The 24,062-nt window shown below is 47.5% G+C and overlaps 1 protein-coding gene across 5 annotated transcripts in view; it reads right to left on the minus strand.

The window, feature by feature from the left end:
- Positions 1 to 24,062, minus strand: part of Kiaa1549 (KIAA1549 ortholog) — a 128,459-nt gene that overhangs the window by 53,525 nt on the left and 50,872 nt on the right. For all 5 annotated transcript variants that reach the window (XR_015736675.1, XM_087901771.1, XM_087901770.1 and 2 more), the window contains exons 2-9: positions 18,465 to 21,155; positions 16,163 to 16,251; positions 15,030 to 15,207; positions 8,618 to 8,745; positions 6,325 to 6,508; positions 4,473 to 4,532; positions 3,201 to 3,349; positions 172 to 349 (exon numbers count right to left, since the gene is read on the minus strand). Coding sequence is in view for 4 of the 5 variants with exons in the window: in XM_087901771.1 (XP_087757897.1) it covers positions 172 to 349; positions 3,201 to 3,349; positions 4,473 to 4,532; positions 6,325 to 6,508; positions 8,618 to 8,745; positions 15,030 to 15,207; positions 16,163 to 16,251; positions 18,465 to 21,155 (3,657 nt within the window). In the remaining variant the exon portion in view is untranslated. The remainder of the gene's footprint in view (positions 1 to 171; positions 350 to 3,200; positions 3,350 to 4,472; positions 4,533 to 6,324; positions 6,509 to 8,617; positions 8,746 to 15,029; positions 15,208 to 16,162; positions 16,252 to 18,464; positions 21,156 to 24,062) is intronic.

A 24,062-nucleotide genomic window follows, 5' to 3' on the forward strand; every position in this document is an offset into this window, starting at 1 on the left:
ATCTCAGCAAATGGACATCAACAACCAGCATCTTCCATAAGCACTTCAGGACAAGGTTTTAAGACATAAACCCACCACACACAGGTCAGTGCTGCAGTTCAGTGCTCACTATCGGAATACAAGTGGCTCTGGACTCCAGCATGGCTGGCAGGGTGAAACTCTTGGTCTTACGCTGGGCAATGGCGCCTTGAATCCGGTACCCCAAGATGATCGCTGCTCTCTGGAGATCGACCTTGTTGATCAGATCTGAAGACTCGGTGGCACTAAGTCTCTCTCCATCTTGATTCTCTACAAAGTAGATGAGCTGTACCGGATTGTCGTCTCCCTCCAGCCTGGACACGTTGACCACCTGAGACAGACAGAGTCCATCAGCATCAGGAAAGTTCACAGTGCCAGCTGCCCTTTCTCAGGGCACTCAGTCCCTAGGGTGTGACTTGGGATTTGTCCCAGCCCTTCTGGAGTCCCCGAATCTCCCTACTCTCCTCTGGGGGAGACAGAGTTATAGTGAAGAACAACAGCTGTACCTTGTTTTGCTTTCGTGTCTTCTTTGAGACAAAGAGACCAAGAGAGTGCACAGAACAGCACCGGACAGGATGGAATTGTAACCGACAACCTCCAACAAACTCACCATGTCATGGGAGTGACCTGTGTGCCTACCCTTCATATTAAAAAGTCTGGGAATTCCTCTCATAGAAATCATGTTCTCAGTGGTAGCCACTTCTGTTAAAGACTCCGAAAGCTGTCCATTCTAGAAGGAGTCATAGGAAAGTCTAACTTCAGCATTCTTTCTGAATGACGGCTAATCAGATTTCTATCGGGAACCACAATATACAAGGTATCTCTCCAAGTCAACCACTCGGGTGACGAGAAGTATGTGTGTATTATACAAATTATGTGGCCCAATGAAGAAATTTTGAAAAACACATGCAAAAAAAAAATACTATAAAGAAAGTGAGGGGCTGGAGAGATGGCTCAGAGGTTAAGAGCACTGACTGCTCTTCCAGAGGTCCTGAGTTCAATTCCCAGCAACCACATGGTGGCTCACAGCCATCTATAATGAGATCTGGTGCCCTCTTCTGGCATGCAAGCATCATACATGGAAGGGATGTTGTATACATAATAAATAAATAAATCTTTAAAAAAAAAAGTGAAACCCTCTTGAAAATTCAGCCAATTATAGAAAGGCACTCTAAAGACCTAGCATACTCCCCTTTCCTTCCTTGTGAATTCTGTATTATTTCAGGACTGTCCACTCTACAGCCTTTTTCAGAGCACATTTCTACAGTACTGATTTATTAAATTGCTGGAGAATATTCCAATACATAAAGATCTACCCTTTACCCACCCCCTAATTCCTAGACAGTTACATTGGTTCGGTATCTGTTATATCCTTTGTTAACTGGGAGGGGGTGGAAACAAGGTCTCCCTGGACCCTTGTCAGGCCTGGAACTCACTACGTAGACCAGGCTTACCCCTAACTCTTAGACTCATCAGCATCTACCTCCCTAGTGCTGAGATTAACAGCGTGCACCACCATGCCTGGTTCTTTAATTAATTGTTAAAACTGCACTTATTTGTTTGTGTGTGCCTGTGTGTATGCGTGTGGGCACACGTGTCCCTCCTAGTATAGAGGACAACTTGCAGGAGCCGGCTCTCTCCTTCTACCATGTGAGGCTCAAACTCACATCATCAGACTTGGTAGCAAGAGCCATCTTACTACCCTTGTTCAGTGTTTCCATTTTCATCAACAAAGTTCAGGTGAGAGCCTTGTATTTTGTATGCAATGCCTTTTGGAGAGACCAGAAACAGGGCACGGCCTCCGGGCAATCTGTCAGGTGACCCAGGTCTGAGGAAGCTTGCTGACCTTCCACAGAAGAGGCTCCTACCTGAAGCAGCTTAAGTATCCAGTGTGGGACCTGACCACCCAGGTTTCTGGAGCTCTGCAACCTCTCTCTACACACTCAGCCCTTGGAAAGCCGCGGGCTACTGAATAACACAAGGCCTTCATGATTCATTTTCATATTTATTTTGTTGTATGCTTATTTAATTAATGGGCATTTATTAGCGCTTTTTCCCCCTTTATTTATTTATTTATTTTTTTAAGTTCTTAGTATTTTGGGTTGGAGAGATGGCTCGGCGGTTTCCAGCATGTACTGCTGGGATCTGAGTTCAAGTCTCAGAACCCACCTAGGAAGGTTCCCAGCCAACTGCAACTCCAGCCTCATAGGCATCCAACACCTCTGACCTCCATGGACACCTGTGCTCACACGCACACACCCTTGCACACATATGCATAATTAAAAATAATAATAATAAACATCTAAAATCTTAGTCCTTTGTAAGTTCCCTGGTGTGACTGTGTCTGGCAAGGAAACCATTTTGGGAGCCTAAGAACCATGTTACTGGGGGGGTGGGGAACAGGAAGCAAGGCTGAGAAGGACCCCTATGGTGAAGGTGCTGGAAGACAAGGACACTAATTCTAGGAAAAACGGGCACCCTGACCTACCCAGGTCAATCCCAAATCTTGTTCTCACACCCCCTGCCTCGCCCACCAGTCCCTCTTCACTGCTGGGTTTCATCCTAGTTCTGGGTTCCTGAAATGGTCTATGAACCCCATTTTCTGTGATGCTCCCAGCCTGTAACTGATTGGCAAAGACAGAAATCCACACCAGTCACACAGAGACAGGAATTAAACAGCAGCTCCACCCACAGAGTTCTGTGACTATGTGCGTTTTTAAATAGGTCATTTTCCAATTCAAACAGATCTGTGGCTTCCCTGCCCGTTCCCAGAGAAAAGACAATTTGGGGCACAGGCTGGCAGGAGGTGGGGAAAATGAGATTTCTGAACAGAGGGCAGAAAATGCCCTCCGTCTGCTAGGACTCTCCCAGATCACCGATTCGTTTCTAAAATGCCACCAGAACCATAAAATAAGTTCAGCTGTTGGTGATTTTAAAAACTGTGCTTCAACAAACAAAACCTTATGATGATAAAGGAACCCACTGTAAATTTTCTACCACACCCCCCTGCAATCCAGGGCAAGGCCAACGAATTGCTAAAGTTTCTGTCTGGTCTCTAAGTGACGCGCAAGGCTGCCATGTTCATCAGAACAGTCAATTCACACCAGATTTTTTCCATTTGCACGAAAATAGCAGATTTCCAGGGGCTTTTCCTCTGCTCGCCACCCTCCTCCGGTGAGTACCTGCACCACACTGTTGCCAGCGGCCACGGTGGCTCTGCGCCACAGTCTTCTTCTGGTGGGCACCTCGCTGAGCAGCTGGGCCAGTTTGCGCTCCATCTCAGCTGGAAACACTTCGCTATGGAGCTGCTTCTCCACTACGCCCAGGAGGACTGTGTTCAACAAGAAAGCAAGTCCTCAGAGCAAGTCAGCACATACAGGAGCAAACACGGGGTGGAGAGGGGGACATGACAGGCTGTGTGCACCTGTGCAGGGGTCCCACACAAGACTACCACAAAACACTAAGTACTAGGCAGGAGGCATAAGTGGGGGGAACTAGATGGGAACAGAGTAAAGGGCCCTGGCAGTGGCCTGAGTCCATGGCAAACTAAAGGCGAGGAGCCCCAGGAACTCAGCCATGCAAGCTCCGAGCACAGCGTCTCACAAGATCAGAGAAGTCCTGTTGGTGTGCATGCACCACCTCAAACTTCAGGTTAGTCTGAGTTCTTATCTTGTCTTTGAATAGATTTCCACTTTCCCATGATGGGGGGGGTGGATCTGCCTGGTTCTTGCAATCTGTATCAGACAAAGGTATCTAAACAGATAATCAGCTTATCCTCCACTTGCCGGGGAAGCAGACTTTCAGCCAAACTTGTTTCAACTGTCCCCGAGGTCCAACACTAGGCAAGTCACTGCAACACTCCGAGGTCTGGAAAATGGAATCTATGCCATGCAAGGCACTGAGCCCCACACAAGGCTTCAGAGCCCAGAAGTGGTGACTGCGTAGACACCCTCTTTCCGTATGCTGCTTGTACACTGGGACCTGGGACTCTTAGAATTCAGAGGCCAGGTTAGAGAGCCTTGCACTGAAATGTCATGTCCTCAGTCTAAACACAAGGCACTATCTGTGAACACATCGACCTGGATGTGCCCAAGTTTGTCTAAACACCTGACCCTGGTCCCCAAACTACTGTATTCATCTAGCAATACTTTCAGGAAAAAAATATATGCTTGCTTCTCAGCTTCATCCTACCTCAGGTCCAGAGACTACAGATTCCCCGTAGATCCCGCCCTGGACTTGATGCCTGAATTTTAAAGAAGCCCTTTCTGTGCCATGACTCAGTGGGACACATTCCCCAAGTCCAAACTGAATCCCTTTTCTCACTCATTCTCTGACAAGAATTTAAAGTACATCTTGTCCTCAATTTGGGAACCAGGAAGGGGGCATCATTCGCCACATGCCCTCCCAGACGTCTTACCGAATAGTTCTCCATACGTTACGTCAATCGAACATACCTGTTCTGACCCAGGAGGACTTCAGTAACTGAGACAGGTTGAGCTGTGGGTACTGGAAGGCTACAGAAAGGGAGAAGTCAGAGAGGGAGGAAAGATAGTGAGAAGCATGTTTCCACTCAGGAAGGCAAGCGTTCTAGGAGCATGGGGTAAATCACAACCCATCACCCTTCCTAGAGTATAGCAGTCCTCGAGACCCCAGACCCCAGGAGCATGAAGACAGAGGGCCACCAGGTTCTGAGGCCCTAGAAGAGGGAAGGACCACTGCATCACACAGGCCACCATCACGTCTCCTGTCTCTGTTGTTCTCGAGCAAAGCATCTGCAAGCCAGGGGCTCTCTCGGCAATGCCACTGGGTAAAGTAAAGCACGGACTACCTTGCTGGAAACTGTCTCTGGTATTCCTGCTTCTTAGTTTAGCAGTATGTACATATACTGTACAAAAATCAAAATTGTCGTATACAAATAACTTTATATTTTTATGGTTTATTTATTTATTTATTTGGTTTCTCTGTGTAGCCTTGGCGGCCTTGGGACTCGCTCTGCAGACCAGGACGGCCTAGAACTCACAAAGATCTGGCTGCCTCTGCTTTCTGAGTGCTGCGATTAAAGGTGTGTGCACGGGGGCAGAGAACAGCTCTGGAGCCTACCCTGGCTGGGCTTGAGAAGTGCTGATTTTATTCAGGAGTTCAGTAAAATATGTCCCATGGAAAAAGACAACCCAGTAAACCTACTGTGAAGGCAGGAACAGCACTGAACAGTCATTTAACACAAAGTGTGCAGCGCTGAGAGTGAGCCCCACAATAAACCCAGAGACTCTTGGGTGCTTGTGTCAGAGTGTGTGCACTGGGGTGCCTGTGTCAGTGTGTATGTGTGTGCACTGGGGTGCCTGTGTCAGTGTGTGTGTGTGTGCGCACTGGGGTGCCTGTGTCAGTGTGTGTGCGCACTGGGGTGCCTGTGTCAGTGTGTGTGTGTGTGTGTGTGCACTGGGGTGCCTGTGTCAGTGTGTGTGTGTGTGCGCACTGGGGTGCCTGTGTCAGTGTGTGTGCGCACTGGGGTGCCTGTGTCAGTGTGTGTGTGTGTGTGTGTGTGCACTGGGATGCCTGTGTCAGTGTGTGTGTGTGTGTGCACTGGGGTGCCTGTGTCCATGTGTGTGTACAGGGTGCCTGTGTCCGTGTGTGTGCACAGGGTGCCTGTGTCCGTGTGTGTGCACTGGGGTGCCCGTGTCTGTGTGTGCACTGGGGTGCCTGTGTCCATGTGTGAGCACTGGGATACCTGTGTCCTTGCACTAGAGTGTCTGCGTCTGTGTGTGTGCACAGGGTGCCTGTGTCCATGTGTGTGCACTGGAATGCCGGTGTCCGTGTGTGTGCACTGGGGTGCCTGTGTCCATGTGTGTGCACAGGGTGCCCGTGTCCTTGCACTAGGGTGTCTGCGTCTGTGTGTGTGCACAGGGTGCCTGTGTCCATGTGTGTGCACTGGAATGCCGGTGTCCGTGTGTGTGCACTGGGATGCCGGTGTCCATGTGTGTGCACAGGGTGCCCGTGTCCTTGCACTAGGGTGTCTGCGTCTGTGTGTGTGCACAGGGTGCCTGTGTCTGTGTGTGTGTGCACTGACTGTGATCAGTGGGCCATTCTGGTGAGAATTATGATGGAGACACTGCACCTGTGAGCGAGCAGGAGCACAGGAAGAACCCCCTCTCCACCCAGACCCCATTTACTATGAGCCCCCAGAGCACTCTAGAACAACTGCATCTCTCTCTCTCTCTCTCGTTAAAAACAGTTTAAAAGTAGAGATCGACCAACAGAAACACCAGCAGCCCCTTCCCCAGTGCTCCCCAGGAGCCAGTGAGTACTCACGCTCGGCGATCTGCAGCACCGGGTAGCCCAGGTAAAAGCTGAACTCCACGACCGTCAGGTTCCTGAGCAGATCGCTCACCTCTGACCCGTTCAGAAAGCCTTGCATGCCTTTAACAGCAAAGATAATGTTCACCGGGCCCCTCCGAGGAGCCACCCGCGAAGAACCGATGGTGACATTCACAATCTGGAAGAGGGAGGTCAGAAGGCGCCGCTAGAATAAGCCATGGCATGGAAGCCTGAATGCGAGATCTGCCATGAGTTCTCTGATCAATGTTCTTCACAGCGGTAAAGTGAAAAGATGATTTATTTTTTAGTGACGGTGTCTCACTATACTGTCCTTGCCTCAGAGTGGTGGGATTACAGGTGTGCGTCTCCAAGCCTGACTAAAAAGGAGGTAAAATTCTAAAAGAAGAGGCACTGGACGCTGGCTTCCTAAGCTTGTTCCTTTATTTATTTATTTTGGGAGGACTTTAAACACTCTGTTTACTGGAAATGTCTTCTACGTTAGTTAAGTGATGAATTGAACCCATGCATTGAATCCCCTCCCCCACCTCCAGTCCCAAATCCCTCCAAAACAACAGTAAGCCGAACGAAGGGAGATAAATCCACAACAGCACTGAGAATGGAAAAAAAACCAGAGGTTCTGTCAAATCTCTAAAAGATGAAGAAGGGACAGGACGGTGCTGAAATAAGCCAGAACCAAGAGAAGCAAGAGCCTGAACGCACACAGGCAAAGGCTAAAACGGTCTCGTTCTAACTCTAGGGAGCTGGGGAGGCCCACGGGAGAAAGCTGAAGACCCGAGACCAGACAGAGCAGGAATCAGTCCAGTCAGTTAAGACGAAGCAAGCCAAGAGTGAACTGAAGTGAACTCATCTCGCCGAACACACACCCAGGCCAAGGCGGGCAGCATCAGTGCCATCTCCCCGAACAGCCCAAAGAACTGCCCTCTGAGGAGACCAAAGGCCTTTCATGGGTTAAGGCCTCCCCGCAAGGAGGGCAGGAACAGATAACTCCAAGTACACCAGAGAACACAAGACCCAAAAGGGAAATAAGACATGAAAAACACTCAGCAGGGCTCCATCCCCAAAGGAGGGGCTCCTGAGCTCGGCACAGGGCAGGGCCAGTCTGCCTCTTACTCTCTGACCACAAGCTGTACAGTACTGTAGACAGAACCCACATTCTGGTATATTCTGATATAGTCCCCCAGCTCCCAGAGCTCAGATGGACTCTTCCATCAGGAGATAGGACTGACATAGAGGTAGCCTCCTCAAGGGGACAGCCAGGCCAACAGCCATAACTAACCCCATTCTTCCTTCTTCACCACCAACCAATCTCCTCCTAACCAATGGCCTCCAAGACACAGAAAAACAGATTGGCATATAGAACAATACTGCAGAGAAAACAGATATCTATATCTATATCTATATCTATATATATGAAGGATATAGAATAAAACCTTTTAGAAATCCTCCTTAATGTCCTCAGAGACGCTGAAGGCAACTTGCTAACATCTCGGCAAAGGATGTAATGAAAAAGGAACAAAGAACAATGAAGGGAAATGACTGGTCAGAAATTTCAGTATGAATGGACACAGCTGAAGGCAAAATTAGTGACTCAGAGGACAGACCTTCCAAAATCTGACAGAACAAAAAGTTCCTCACCATAGGAAGGAAAATTGAGACACACAAAAAGTGAATTCAGGAGTGCTAAATCTGGAGTATTCAAATACATTTCAGCAAGGGAACAGAGAATGGGGGTGCCATACCAAAAAACATTAGCAGTTTGATTAGAATATACCCAAAGCCAGTCTGGTGACCAGAAGAATCCTCTGTTTAGACCAGTTGTTCTCAACTTGTGGGCCACGGCCCCTTTGGGAGTAAAGTACCCTTGTTCACAGGGGTCACATATCAGGCATTTACATTATGATCCCTAACAGCAGCAAAATGACAGTTCTGAAGTAGCAATGAAATGGTTTCATGGTTGGGGGTCACCACACATGAGGAACTGTATTAAAGGGTCACAGCATTAGGGAAGTTGAGAGTCACTTGTTTAGACGGAGATGTGACATCCCAAAGAGCCCCATTAACAGAGGTGGAGCATCTCAGGCAGGAAAGCCAAAATGCCCCAAAGTTCAAAACTTTCAGGGTGTTGCCACTAGTGTATAAAAAGTTTTAGAATTTGAATCAATTCCTATTTTCGGGTTAGAGAAGCCAACCAGCATGGAGGACGCACTTTAAATGAAATGCCTTGGAGGACAGAGCACTCTGCCCTGCGGGTCAGCAGCGCACTCACCTGCACTGTGAGGTTATACGGCCCCTGGTGCTTCCTCACTTCAAAGAGAGCCGTCATTAGGCCCTTCTCCACGCTCTGGGTGAAGTTGCAGAAGCCAGTATCCACACTCGGGGGTACAAACTGCAGTACTGGAAAGAAAGACAGCGGTCAAAGTCCCGTGAACGAGGTGCTGCTCCCAGACTAGGACCGATGGGAGATCTAGCACCACTGTGTGTGGCTTCTTTTGTTTTCAAGATTTACTTACTTAAAATATTAGGATTGAACACACACACACGACTATCTTAATAAAATGCAGAAGATTGTACTGAAGAGACACGTGGGTATCCTGGCTCTAGGGATCCACAGCCATAGGGAAAGCTATGTAACTGGCAGGCCAGTTAGGGATTTCTGACCTGGAATGAAAACCCTGGTAAGGCCAAAAACTCTCTCCACAAATCCTGGTTGCAGCTGCCTTCATCGCCCAAACAGACGGTCAGAATTTTCGTTTCTTTACTGACAAAATCATGGCCCTGACTATCTGAAAATAAAAGTCTTAATTTTTAAAATGGAAATCAATGCCAAGAAAATCTTGCTTTCAACAAATTCCCTTAGAGTCAACTTTAATGGAAAAGATACATCTCAACAAAATAAGATTTTAACATGGCACTTACAGATGGCTGTGAGCTACCATTGCTGGGAGCTGAATCCCAGTCTTCGGCAGGAGCAGTAAGCTCCTGAGCCATCTCTCCAGGCCCCAGTATTTTTCCTTAAGATCGCCTTGTAAAACATCCTTTTTGTTCTTAGTTAACAGAGTAGTTACGGTGAGTGACAGGAGTCTGTTTCTTTCTTCTGCATGTTTATGGTTAGACTGTAACATTTCAACACACACACACACACACACACACACAAATGATGTCTCTGTTGCTCAGAAATTCATTATTTGTGTTGGGAATGTTCAAAATCGTCCCTCTGGCTATTTTGAAATATACAGCTGGGGGCTGGAGAAATGGCTGAGGAGTTAGGAACATCAGTTGCTCTTCCAGAGAACCCAGTTGTAATTCCCAGAATCCACACAGCAGCTCACAACATCTAACTCCAGTTCTGGGGAATCCAATGCCCGCTTCTGGCCTCTGAGGGCACTGCATACACATGGTGCAGAGACCCGTGCACATACTTAAGATGAAGGTTTTAAAAAATTAAAGATACAGCTAATGGTTGTCAAGCACATTTCTGCTACTACGTCACACACGCAAGGTTACTCCTACCCAGCTGCACGCAAGGGAGGGGAAGTTAGCATCTCTCGCGCTACCCTTTCCTCCCCAGACTGTCTGGAAATCACAGTGGCTTCCAGATCCGCCTCCACAAGGTAAGTGAAAATGTGTGGTGTGGGGCTTTTGTGTCCGACAGTTCACTCAGTATAACATCCTCCAGTTCCATCCACCAAACTAAAGGATTTTGTTCTTTGTGGAGGAATGATATTCCCATACGTACATATGCCACAATTCTTCATCTGTCAATGAACACATGGGTTGGTTGCCTGTCTTCCTTATTGTGAATACAGGTGCAAAAAGACACAGTGAAGATCTCTCTCCAATATACTACCTTCAGTGTGTGTGTGTGGGTGTGTGTGTGTGTATCAATGCGATTACTGGACCATACAGTAAACTTCTGGCTTTCTATAATGTCTGTATAATCAGCAATACACGATCAGGGGTGAAAGTAAGACAATCTAAGCTATAAAGCAAGACCCTGTCTTCAAAAACAAAACAAAAACAGCGGACACTGGAGAGATAGCCCAGCAGTCAACACAAAGTCTTACTGCTCTTCCAGAGGACCTGGGTTCGGGTCCCAGAACCCACAGCCGGTGCTCACAACATCCTGTAACTCCAGACTCATGGGATCTGATGCCCTCTGGCCACTGCAATGCACATAAACTCACTGCAAACACACACACACACACACACACACACACACACACACACACTAAAACAAACAAACAAATACATAAATAAACAAATAGGGCCAGTCAGATGGCTCAATGGGTAAAAGCACTTTCCATCCACCCTGACGACCTGTGCTTGATCTCCAGAACCACATGGTAACAGAATCTACTCCCACAAACCGTCCTCTAATCTCCATGTGCAGGCGCGCACACATATTCAATAAGCAAATGCATGTGCACGCACGCGCGCACACACACACACACACACGCACACACACACACACACAAACAAAAGCCTAGCATACGTGAACTCACCTTTCTCTGTGACCTCATCAGCACAGGCTAATACTGTCTTTTGGTTAAGCTGTTTTCCAGCAAGAGTGTATATCTCATAGTTTTGTTTTGTTTTTCCCCCCCGAGATAGGGTTTCTCTATATAAGCACCCTGGCTGCCCTGGAACTCAACCTGCCTCTGTCTCCCAAGTACTGGGATTAAAAGCATGTGCCACCGCTGCCTGGCTCATAGTTTTGATATACATTCCCTTGATTAGTAGTGCTAGGCATTTTTTTTCATATTTTTATTGACTATTGGCATATCCTGCTTTGAAATATGTTTATTCTGGCCATTTTCCCACTGAGTGTGGGAGGGGTACACTCATCTATACACACGCACAAGGTTGCCAGAGGCCAATGTCAGGTGTCCTTTTCAATTGTTCTACATCTTACTCCTGAGACAAGGGCTCTCAATGAATCTGGACCCTGCTGACTTAGCCAGACTGGCTGGTTAGCGAGCCCCACGGCTGCTCCTTTACCAGTCTTCCAGGTGCTGGTGTCACAGGGCTTTCTACGCAGCTCCCCCATTAGTGCTGAGGGTCAAAGCCGGGTCTTCCTGTCTTCATGCCTGCACAGCAAGCTCCGCACAACTAACGCCATCTGCTCAACCTGCCAGCTCTCAATTAGATTACTTAAGGGGTTTGCTGCTCAGTGGTTTGATTTCCCTACAGATTCTGGAAATGGATGCCTTGTAAATATTCTCTCCATCCTGCAGGCTGTCTCCTCATTCTGGTCACCGCTCCTGCTGCTGTACAAAAGACTTACTAATGCGAACCTATTTGTCAGTTTTTGCTTTGGGTACCTATATTTTTGTGGTCATATCCTCCCTCCAAAAAACATCCTAAAAATATTTCTTCAGCGTCTCCTATCAGTTTCATAGTTCAATATCTTACATTTTGTTCTCAATTTTAAGGGCTTTTTTTTTAGAAGTATGGGGGGGCTAGTTTTTTTTTTCTCCTCCATAAAGAGATCCAGTTTCCCAGTATGGTTTACTAAAGACACTATACTTCCTCCAATATATGTTCTTGTTGTTTCTGTCAAAACTCATGTCTGTTTCCATGCTGTTTTGTTGGTCTCCATGTCTGCTCTTCGGCAATACCATGACAGTTTGGTTATTATCACTTTGTAATATAGTCTGAGATCTGGTACTATGACTCCAGCATTCCTTTCATTCTCTTTGGGGGTTTGGTTTTGCTTTGGGTTCCATACAAATTTCAGAAGTCCTTCCACTTCTACCCATGAGGAATGCCATCAGCCCCCCCCCTTATACCCATGAGGAATGCCATCAGCCCCCCCCCTTATACCCATGAGGAATGCCATCAGTCCTCCCTCTAATACCCATGAGGACTGTCATCAGCCCTCCCCCCTATACCCGTGAGGACTGTCCTTAGCCCTCCCTCCCTGTTATACCTGTGAGGAATGTCATTAGTACTCTCAGAGAAACTGCAATGAATCTACAGATCATTTGGTAGTATAGACATTTTTCTTTTACATTTTCTTCTTTTACTTCTTTTCCAGGTATTCCATCAATTTCTTTCTTTTTACAATCTACTGTTAGAAGTTACCGTGTTCCCTTAAAGGTATCACGCTGTCTTGTTTTTTCGTCTACCTTGTGTCTCTATATTAATATTTGCATGCCTACTGGATTCATTGCCTCTGTCATTTTAAAAGTATACCTTATTTTTAATATGTGCAAACAGTGTGCAGGTGTCTGTAGAGGCCGGAAGAGGGCATTAGACACCTTGAAGCTGGAGCACAGTGGACATGAGCCACACAACATAGGTGCTGGGAACCAAATTCAAGTTCTCTGTAAGAGCAGTGGACACTTGCAACTATGAACCACCTCTCTAGCACGACCTCTGTTACCTTTATGGGATGGCCCTCACAAGAAAAAACTTTTTCCTGTGTCCTACAGTGCCAGCTGGAAACACGTTGCTTTGCTCCCAGGCAGTGTCTGCAAATCTCCTGCACCTACAGTCAACATAGGCTGTGTCTCCAAGTGTCCTACTGACCTAGGCTGCAGAGGCAATGAGACTGAAGCACTAACTCTAGGGTACACGTCAGTTTCCACACCCCACTGGGTTGTGGTGGGTGTGCCCCAACATTCTCGATAATAAGGCAGGGTGACTCTCAAGATCTGAGGGAGGCGGGAAGCTTTGGTGGGATGAGGGTTACAAATTGGATCTACTTTGAGGGAGTCTCTGGAGACGAAGCTATTTAAGATGGGCTACAAGGTGTTTCCCAGGGTCACAAAGCAGGATTCTGCTCTGCAGAGACTCGGTGGGCCAAGTTCCTGAGATGGGGCTACTCAACTGCTTATTCAGGGCAATGATGACTGGTTCTGACTGCTTCATGGAGCCAAGGATGAATTCTATAACTCAGAGAAATATAGAAAGCCAACTTTTGGCTGGGCGGTGGTAGCGAACGCCTTTAATCCTAGCACTTGGAAGGCAGAGGCAGGTGGAACTCAGTGAGTTCAAGGCTAGCCTGGTCTACCAAGCAAGTTCCATGACAGCCAGGACTGTTAGACAGAGAAACCCTGTCTCCAAAACCAAAAAACAAACAAACAAACAAAAAACCAAAACAACAAAAGCCAACTTTTTTAACACATGATCACATGCGGCGTGAAAGTGAATGGCAAGCTTTTGGGTTCAATGATTCAGGAGGCTTAGACAGAAAAACCACTGGCGACCAGGAGTTCAAGTCTAGTTAAAAATCTACACATTAGAATAAAATGTAACTTATAAACAATTCAAATATATACTATTTATTACAGATGAATTATTAAGTACATATAGACAAAAAGAAATGACACCTGGCATCACATTAAAACATTTTGTGTGTGTGTATTTAGCTTTTGAGACAGGGTTTCTCTGTAACCACCCTGATTGTCCTGGAACTCACTTTGTAGACCAGACTGGCCTCCAACTGACAGAGATCCGCCTGCCTCTGACTCCTTAGTTCTGGGATTAAAGGCGTGTGCTACCACCACCCAGCTCATGAAAACATTCTTGCATCTTCAAAAAAGTTTTACCAATTTTGCTTGAAAACTGGTAAAGAAAAAAAAATCTTGATTATTTTTTAAGCTTATTAATAAATGTGTGTGAACTCCATGTTGTGTATTCTGCTTTCATACATGGCTGAAAGTGCCCACAGTAAAAGGTTAAATAAGGCACTAAGCGATTACTGTTAACTTTAGGGATGATGATATGGTCAGATGTGCATCTGGGTTGAATAGTCCCCTTGTAGAGGTACAGGCTGAAACACGTGAGTATAATTTTATGATCTCTTAAGATTTACTATAAAATAATGTAAGGAGAAGTGAATGGGAGCGAAGGTAATAAAAGTTTGACTAAGAATTGAAAACTGTTATGATTGGGGAGATGGCTTAGTCAATAAGGCGCCATGCCTCGCAAGCATGAAGATCTGAGATCCATCCCCATAACTCACATTAAAAAAAAAAGCCAACCACAGAGACGCTTGTAATCATCATGTGCCGGGGTAGCTGAGCCTGAGAGATCCCCAGCTGGAGAGTTCCAGCCAGTGAGAAATCCTGTCTCCCGTGCAATAGCTCCTAAGTCATACTCTTGTTCCTTGTGCCTGTGCACACGTATACACGCATGCATACTCACGCACACACCTTTAGACACGTGTACAGCTGACACACGCGCACACACACGAAAACAAAAAGGAACTAAAAGTTTGTGGAGACCATATCATGGCACATGTGGATTCATTAAACTATTTTCTGTATTTTTATATATGTTTGGTTTTTTTCATAAATACAGAGCTGTTGTCATTGCTGCTGATTAAGTTACTGGCCCAGGTGCAATACTATTTAAATTATTTAAGATTTTGTTTTATGTGCCTAGGTGAATTGCCCGCATGTGTCTATGTACTACATATGTGCACCTTGCTCAGTTTTTACAGTTATTGCATGTGTGTGCGTATGCACAGGCACACATGCAAGTAGAGATCAAAGGACAACCTACAGGAGTCGGTTCCCTCCTTCCGACCATGTGGGTTCCAGAGATCACATTTAGGTCTTCCTTTATCCGCTGAGCCATCTCACCAGGGCAGAAACCCCAATTTTAAATAGATATATAATTAAAATAAAATTCTACACCCAAACCCAAGCATCTATATTCAGTTGTCTCACCTGTCTGAACTTGGAACCTGGGCTCTGGCACGAGAAAAGACGGCTTCACAGACAAGATTAGAGGAGTCTGGTCACGCACAAGCTTGCTATTGATGAGGACGTTAATGACTGATATTGCCGTGTAAATAAAAGGACCAGATGTTACCAGAAAAGTGAAATCTGTGAACAGTTCATAGACCTAGAGAAATAAAAGAGTTTAAAAAGACAGTTCAAATGTAAAGTTAAACGTAAAAGTTCAAACTGTTGGAGAGAAAAAATAATAAGTAAAATAATCTATGTGTATCAGTAGCTTAACTGAGAGGATAGACGCTTCGAAGATAAGCAAGATTTTACTTTACACATTCCTTCTACCTTTGCCCAACTCTCAAGAAAACGGCACAGAAGCACAGGAGCAGCGAGAAAGGGCAGACACCCAGTAACATGGGCTGGAAGGTGAGTTGTGGAAAAACCAAGACTTCGGTCATGTTTCCACCACACATAAAGAGAGCCTCGCTGTTTAAACAACACAATGACGGTCACTTGAGCGACTTTGAAGTCTAAGGCGGCCACAGTAAAAGTAGAGGGATGGGGGAAGCTAATTTCCAATGCATTTCACTTAATGTGGGAAACAACATTCTGGGGTGTGGTCAATACCAGAGTTAGTGAGACAGCCTGCGCCCTCTATCTGGTGCAGATCTGTGTTCCAGCACGCAGTCTGCACCCACCATGCATCTTATTAGTTCAGGCCAGGCCCATTTCACATGCTCCATGGCCAGCATGGCTCATGGCTCTGGTTAGCGAGGGGGAGGACTAGTTAACCACAATTTTCTGTAAGGCTCACCACGGGTGGGTGCAATGCAAAGTGTGGGACTCCATCTCAGTCATACTGGGTGTACAGAAAGACACAAATGGACTCGCTCTGAAACCTAACCTAAGCCCAAGTCATTTCATTAAAGTAACAAGAACAGCAAGACTGGTAAGGTCGCCCCAAACTATGCTGCCTCTGGTCTGGGAGCCTCTTCATTCCAAGTCTACAGACGCATTCCCCAGCGCACAAGAGGGCCTGTGAGCAGAGAAGCTGAGGAAACCGTAGGCCTGGAGAAGAGTGACCCCACAAGCATGTCAGACCTCAGACTCCCAGGCTCGGGGCTCACCTTCAGCTCCACCGCACGGTTGAAGTGAATCCGCAACACTTCTTTGATTGAAGTAATGATATATTCTTGCACAGCTCGCCTGGCCAGCACTACAAACGAGAGTCAACCAGCAGATGCATTTTAGTGCTATTAGGAAGCATGAAGCTGTCACTGCAGGAAGCCACGGCTGAGACGAAGCCTGCTAGCGGCTTGTTTGGAAACATAAGGCCCAGACTAAGGACAGAGTAGAAATGTCTAAGTGCTGTGAAGTATTACAGGAAACAGAAAAACCGGGCACAGCGTCGGACTGACACGCTGAGAAGGTTGGTGGGCAGGACGGGGGAGCAGCAACCGTGGCCCGCCCAGGGGACAGGAGCTTCCACTTCCCACTTTCTTCTCAACAAGTAATAGAATTCCTCCAGCTATGCACCCAACGGCGAAGGTTGAGGCTTTAAAAGCTCTCAGAAGTAATATTTTTAAGATCATTAAGATGCTACCAACTGGCAGTATTGTCCTCCACAGGAGGCTCCCCCGAGTGTTCCAAGTAGCTGCTGGGAAGTGCTAACCACTACTGAAGGGAGCAAATTTCTTTATAATGTCCACCTAGTAACATTTTATGCGGGAAATAAAGTAGTTTTCATTCCAAAGTCTATTTCTTTCTATTCGTTTTCCACACAAAAGTCCAATTTGAAAATCTGAACCAGGGCTGGAGAGCTAACTCTGGTTTGGAGTGCACACTTGAGAAGGCTGAATCCCCAGCATCTACTTCAGGCAGCTCACAATCTCCAAGGCTGCAGTTTAAAACCATCTCCTGGCCTGCACAGACACCTGCAAACACGCACATCTCTAAAAATAATAAATATAAAATCTGTGACAGTGAGTATGTCCGTCTGCCAGTAAGCCTTCCCTTCTATCCCGTAATGCTTTTCCTTCCCCCTCCATTCTATATGCAGAATTATATCTAATGTCGTTATTCTTATTTTTATTTTATTCATGTACATGTGTGTCTGTGAACTGCGTATAGGTGCAGGTGACTGTGGAGAACAGCAGCAGTTGGTCAGATCCCCTGGAATAAGAACTACAGGCCGTTGTGGGGCATCCGTCACGGGTGCTGGGGCTGGAACTCTGGTCCTCTGCAAGAGCAGCACACCCTCTTAACCACCGAGCCATCTCTCTAGTCCTGCTCTTCAATTGTTTTCATTATCCTATCTTAAATTATTAAGACTTGAGACAGAAACAACCCTCATTCGTTCATTATAAAAACAAACGCTTAAGCTATGTGGTTGCTTCTTTAGTAACTCAGTGGCTCGTGGTGAGAAGGCGGGGAGCATCACCTGCTCAGTTCTTTAGTTCCCAAACCATTACAACAAATCCACAGCCCCTGTCTGCCGACCTTGGCTGATCCCACCAAGTGCCAGCTGGCATGGCCTGCCGGGCTCTGAGTGGCCAAGACTATGCCATGAATGACACAGTGGAAGACGAAATGAGCAGGAAAGGGGTGGGGGAGGGGGAGGGAAGCAGGAGGAGCCAAACTCAGGGAGAGAGAGGCCTAATAGAAAACCAAAGGCAGAAGAATTCAATAGAGCAGGAGGTGCATGCTACAAGTAGCCCCGTGCAGCTAAGGGAATGGCTCAGGATAGCTACATGCTACTCAAGGGCCCCACTGCCCGCCACCACAATTACCACCTTCTCTGGTTAAACTGAAGAAGTCAGGACACTGCCACCTTGGACATGGGGCCCCGAGTCTGGGAAATAGGAACCATCCAGAAACACGTATCATAAAAATTGTTTCTCCAAGGCCAAGAGAAGAGAGGTGTAGAGATGTGCAAAGGATGTCTGGCTCCCCTCAGTGGAGGTCAGCTTCCAAGTATCCAAGTATCTCCAAGTATCTCTCTCCAAGTCATCAACACCCTTCACGTGATTCTGCATTGCTATTTATGCATATGCTGGGCAATAAGTTCCAAAGCCAAAGATACTACCAGAAGTTCTACAGCCCGCTTAAATCTTTATCTGTCCTTACGTTAATTACTAACTAATACTCAATGCTGTGCAGTTATTTCCTGGATGTTATGTATTTTATACATTTAAATCCTTACAGAAACCTAAGGAGCCCACGGTCCTTGTTTGACACTTGGAAAAGCAGATCAAGAGACGAAGGGACTGGATGGCTAGCAGGAGGCTGGCCGAGGAAGAGGACGGCTACCCACAGGCTATGTGAGACCGACACCTACTCTCACAACACGATGGTGTCTCATAAGCACTGCACACAAACACCTTAGAGAGGTCCCCTACCTCAGAGAGGTGACTGGAAGCAGGGCCTTACCAGTTGTGATCAAATAGGCATCGGGAACTGTAATATCACACACATATGGCGGCTTGGCTGTGGCCAGTGCTGGTGTACCAACTGTGGCTTCGAGCGTGGAGGTGGTCACAGGACCGAGGGAGGGCTGGGGAGGGGGTACACTGTTCCCCGGAGGGTTCTGACTCATAGGCTCGCTGTTCAGAGCAGAGTCCACGGTATCACCAGGGGCAGTGCTGAAGGTGGGCATGCTTGGTTCCGGGGATGTACTTGGTTCTGGGGAGGTACTGGGTGGTAAATCAGTGGGTGTCAATGATGAGCCCATGACTGGCTTTGTGGGCAGAGGTGAAGGGTTGACTTCAGAAGCAAGTGATGGGGTGGTTGACGGGTATACGTTAGAGGTTGACTCTGTGCTGGCCGGAATGGCCCTGGAGGGTATGGGTGAGACAGATGTGTGATGGTCTGTCACGCTCACACTGCCACCAGGAGGCGTCGGCGTCGAGAATGGAGATGACTCGGTTAAGATGGGTGTCAAATGGAAAACAGCTGGCAGTGATGAGAGGGGAGTCCCAGCAGCTGAGATGTCAAGGGGGGTCTCGGAGCTGGAGGGCACCAGTGTGTTGACTGAGGATTCATGGGGAATGAGTGAAAATTCAGAGACAGAGGTCGCTTCAGAGAAAGCGGAGGGGAGATGAGCGTCGGACTGGACCCGCGAAACACTCCACGCTTCGGCGAACTTGAGAGGATCAGTGGGGGAGCTTGAAAGCAGGGGCATTTCGGAGTGCCTAGGAAAGAGACTGACTGTCTTCGCGAGGAGGTCTGAACTGGACCAAGGCTGAGATGGCTCTAGACTCGTAGGGTTAGAGACAAAAAGCTGAGGGGACTGCAAATTGACAGAGCTGGACAATGAAAATGTCTCGGCTGTGGTGGGGAAAGGCTGAGAAAGGAAGGTTGATGGATCGCTTGACGTCAAGGATGGAAAAGCAAGAACATCTGACCGTGAAGGGGCCGGAGTGCTGAAGCCCAGGACTGGAGTTGAGTAAGAGTTGGACGTGGAATCCAAAAGACTTCCAGACTCGAGTTCCCAAAAGCTGGTCGGTTCTAGGTCGGCAGAAACTTTAGTCTCTACTGAGGAGACCGAACTGGAGGAAGTGAGAAGGCTTAGGTGTTCAGCCGGCAGCGATGGCGTGGTTTGAGCTGCTGTCAAAGAGAAAGAGGAGTCTAAAGGGACGCTGGGGAAGACTGGGGACAACAGATGGGTCGCACTGGATGGGGTCACTAGCTCCATGGTGACAGAGAGGTCAAAAGTGGAATCAAGTGAGTTTGGTGTGGAGAGGAGGCCGTGGGAAGAGTACACCTGGGTGGTGGTAGTGTCGCCCATATCCACCTCGGGTGACATATCCATGCTGACTTTCCAGAACCCCACAGATCTGGAAGAAAGAGAGATGACAGGTCTGGAAGGGAAAAGAGTATTAAACACTTGAAGATCTTCAGGTTCAGAGAGGTCTGCGCCCACGCTGCTGGATGGAGAGAGACGGCTTACTTCCACTGAGGCCACAGACAGAGTCTCAAGCCGGTCCCCTGACCCCATGTCCTTCTCCGTGAGGCTCCTGGTCAGAGCTTGCTGAGGTGACGAGACAGCACAGGACACACACCATGTATGTGGTCTGAAGGATGCCTCGGGGCTGAGGACACGGGGACGGTCGGTAAAGCTGGGGACCGTGGAGCTGCGCGGTGGTTCTGAGGTTTCCCCGACCGTGCTAGAGAGGAAGGGGTTATCCGAAATGCCGGCTGACTGCGTAGCAAAAGACACAGATGAAAATAACGCAGAAGGTGGGCTGATAAAAACCGGGTCTGTAGCTGACAGGGTTGCACTGGGGAGTGTTCCTAGAGAGATGGCTTCTTCTAGCTGCTGACTCCAAGCAGTGGTCCCATTAGGGTATCTGTCTGTGCTGGTGGCCAGGACACCCAGGAGAGGCTGGGACACCTCCCACAGGGAAACAGATGGCTGCTGAGTCACGCCACCGCCCAACGGCTGAGACACTGAAATCCAGGAGCTAGAAAGGAGGTCTTCTGCGCCCTCGGTTATAGAAGCTACAATCTCTGGCAAAGCCTTGCTTGATAACTGGCTGTGAACTTCCGTAGGATGAAGCACCAAACTCCTACTGGGAGTTGGGACGATGCCCTCAGATGTGAGAAAAGCTGACCAGGAAGAGCTGAAATCACTGGCAGAGTCAACACGCACAGTAGTTGCCTGTTGCGCTGTGTTCTGATATGCGGACAGCATTTCATCCTGCAAAGAAATCCTGGGTAGCGATGGAGTCATCCCAGGCTCTGGCACTTCCTGGGGTGGCTCCGGTGGGCTCGATGTGATAGGCTGCGTTGGGGAAACCACCGGTGAAGAGGTCCAGGGAGCCTCTGGCAGAAAGTTATCCATCTCATCATCATCAATCGCCACCTCGTTACTCGTCACGAATCCATAATGTGCCCCGAAGACGCTGTGCTCTGTTACACTTTGAGTCTGATGTCTGTGATTTAAAAAGGCTGTATCAAAAGTGGGAACAGATGGAGAGGGCAGGACAGGGGCAGAGATGCTTGGCTGGGACCCTGGAGTCTCTGGTAAGGCCACACGTGCAGCGCTGTGCGTGATGCTCGTCTTCGGCAGGAGCTCCTCGGGACTTAAGGAAGGGTTGTGCTGTTCCAAGGAGAGCTCATCTACCAAGAGAAGCAAAGCTGAGTTAGCGGCCACGCAAAGAGTCAGTGTGAACATTTCACTTCAGATGTAAAAATCCACTCCTCCAGAAAATACCCATTCACTAGGGCTGGAGAGGTGGTTTGGGGGTTAAGAGCACTGGTTGCTCTTGCGTTCAGTTTCCAGCACCCACGTGGCAACTCACTACCTTCTGTAACTCCAGTTCCTGGGGATCCAGTACCCTCTTCTGGTCTCTGCAGATACCAGACACGTAAAATAATGCAAAAAAAAACATACACATAGCAATGCATATAAAAATATCCATTCGTTATTAATAGCCACAATTTGTAGAAATTCTAGTTGGAAGCTAGACAATGCCAAAAGCGGTGCTACGGTAATCTTCAGAGTCACGAACCTGAGCACCTCCTTCACTTAAGTCTGCATGTGTGGTCACACACCCATGAACCTCATTGCATATAGTCACATGCACAGAGCCGTTTGCCCCAAACGTGTGTGAAATGGTGCAGATAATCTTTAATCCATCCTATTTTACGAGTGGCATCTTCATAAGAGGGGGAAACGTGGATACACACGTACAGGCGAGAGACTGAAAACGTGAGAGTAAATCAGGGTGGTGTAGCCCAAGATCAGAGATTGCCTGCCAATCATCGGGAGCCAGGAGGGGGCCAGCACAGAGCAGATTCTCCTTCACAGCCCTCAGAGACAATCAACTGCGCCCTCTGACAAGCTGACCTTGGATTTCCACACTTCAGAAAGGAGATAGCAACTGTCTATCCTTTACGCCCCAAAGGAAACTGTCTACCGCAACTTGGACTCTTTATAGCAATCACGTAAAACATGTCTCCAGGTTTAGAACCTACATCATTTGTATGGTCCTAGTAAACTGCTTAGCAGTCCTAATTTAAGACAGGCCAGGTCTTCACTGTCTGTCAGATAGTAACATATATTTTCCTCGGACTAGGCACAGGGATCACATGCATGTTGTCACAGTCACTAGGGCGCCTGTGGCAAGGGGATCACTTGAACTAATGAATTTGAAAGCAGTCTAGCAACATAGTAAGATCATCTTTTATTTGTTTATTTATTTTCGAGACAGGATTTCTCTGCGTAACAGTCCTAGCTGTCCTGGAACTAACTCTTGTAGACGAGGCTGGCCTCAAACTCACAGAAATCCACCCACCTCTGCCTCCTACGCTGGGACTAAAGGCGTGCGCCACCCACTGCCCAGCGTGAGACCATTTCTTAAAAGGAAAACACACAAAAAAATGTGGTCAGAAAAACACACTGTCACACCACACAGCAAACACTTCCCTCAGCTACAGATCAAATAAATGCAAGCACAGAAATAAAAATTATGAAACACACAGGGAAATAGAGTACCATTAAAAGGCAGAGAGGGAAGTCAGGCCTTCAACACCAGCGGTCAGGAGGCAGAGCCGGGATAGATTTCTGTATTCAAGGACAGCCTGGTCTACATGGTAACTTCCAGGACACCCAGACCTACATAGTAAGATCCTGCCTCAAAAATCAGACAAACAAACAAAAAAGACGGAGAAAACACCCAAAGACAAGGAAAATCACAAGTAGAGCCAGAAGAAAGATGATTGGCAGCTAATAGATCATATAGCCACTTCGCAGAAGCCAGAGTACAATGAAACAGAACCTTCAAAGTCATACTGAGAGAAAATACCTGGTACTTTAGATTTGCATAACCATTAAACCTCTGTATCAAAAAGACACACAAGGGGATGGAGGAAACATGCAGGGGCTGATATGACAACCTGAGTTCCATTCCCAGCATCCAAATGAAAAGTCAGGTATGGTGGCACACATTTTGCAACACCTACTCTGGAGAGCAGAGGCAGGAGGATCCCTAGATCCCACTGGCAAACAGACTAACCTAATTGTTAAGTTTCTGGCTAGTGAGAGACCCTGTCTCAAAAAGTGAGGTTGGGCCAGCGAGACAGCTCAGCTGATAAAGGTGCTTGCCTTGAAAGCCTGGTGACCTAAGTTTGATCCCTAGGACCCACATAGAGGTAGGAGGAAAGATTCGACCCCACATAGATGTCCTCTGACTTTCACACATGTGCTGCAAAGCAGGCATGCACACATGCATCTCACACACACACACACACTAATAACTAATATTCCTAAAATCCTGGCATGCCCACCCGGCAGAGATGGCTACCAGAGCGGTGCAGATTCCCAGCAGCAAGCGGCAGAGCAGTGGCTCATCCCGGGCAGGCTGGTCCTGCCATGCAGCCGGGAGAGCCACCCAAGTGGGCGGGTGAGCAGGCTGCAGATAAAAGGCTTACAAGACACAGTAAATAGACATAAAGCTAAACATTTATTACTTAAAGAAGAGAGAGAGAGAGAGAGAGACAGACAGAGAGACATGTGTGCACACGCCAAGAGAGAGAACAGAAAGAAAGAGTCCAAGATGGCAGGGCAGGGGTCGGGGGTCGCCAGGAGAGGGCATGGCTTATCCATTAAAGGGCCAAAAGACTAACAATAACAATTAATTTCTTTTAAGTAAATTTCTTTTTTCTTTTCTTTCTTTCTTTTCTTTTTTTTTTTTTTTTTTTTTGGAGTAGATGGCTTCTGGGGAACAGCACCTGAGGCTATCCTCTGGCCTCCACAGACACACAAGCACACACCTGCACTCACACAAGAAAACACATAAATAGTAATAAGGGGTGGTTGGACCAACTAAAGAACCTAGGTAAGGAGTCCCGGAACAAGAAGATTCTTCAGGAAGTAACGTTATCCCTGATGAGAGGCCAAGAATAAATGATTACAACGTAAGGGAAAGGGCAAACAAGGGGTGGCGGTACACATCACAACAACGCAGCCGCGTAACCAGGGCAAACAAGGGGTGGCGGTACACATCACAATAACGCAGCCGCGTA

Source organism: Myodes glareolus, chromosome 25 (assembly GCF_982192425.1).
Source record: "Myodes glareolus chromosome 25, mMyoGla1.1, whole genome shotgun sequence".
NCBI classification, from domain to species: domain Eukaryota; kingdom Metazoa; phylum Chordata; class Mammalia; order Rodentia; family Cricetidae; genus Myodes; species Myodes glareolus.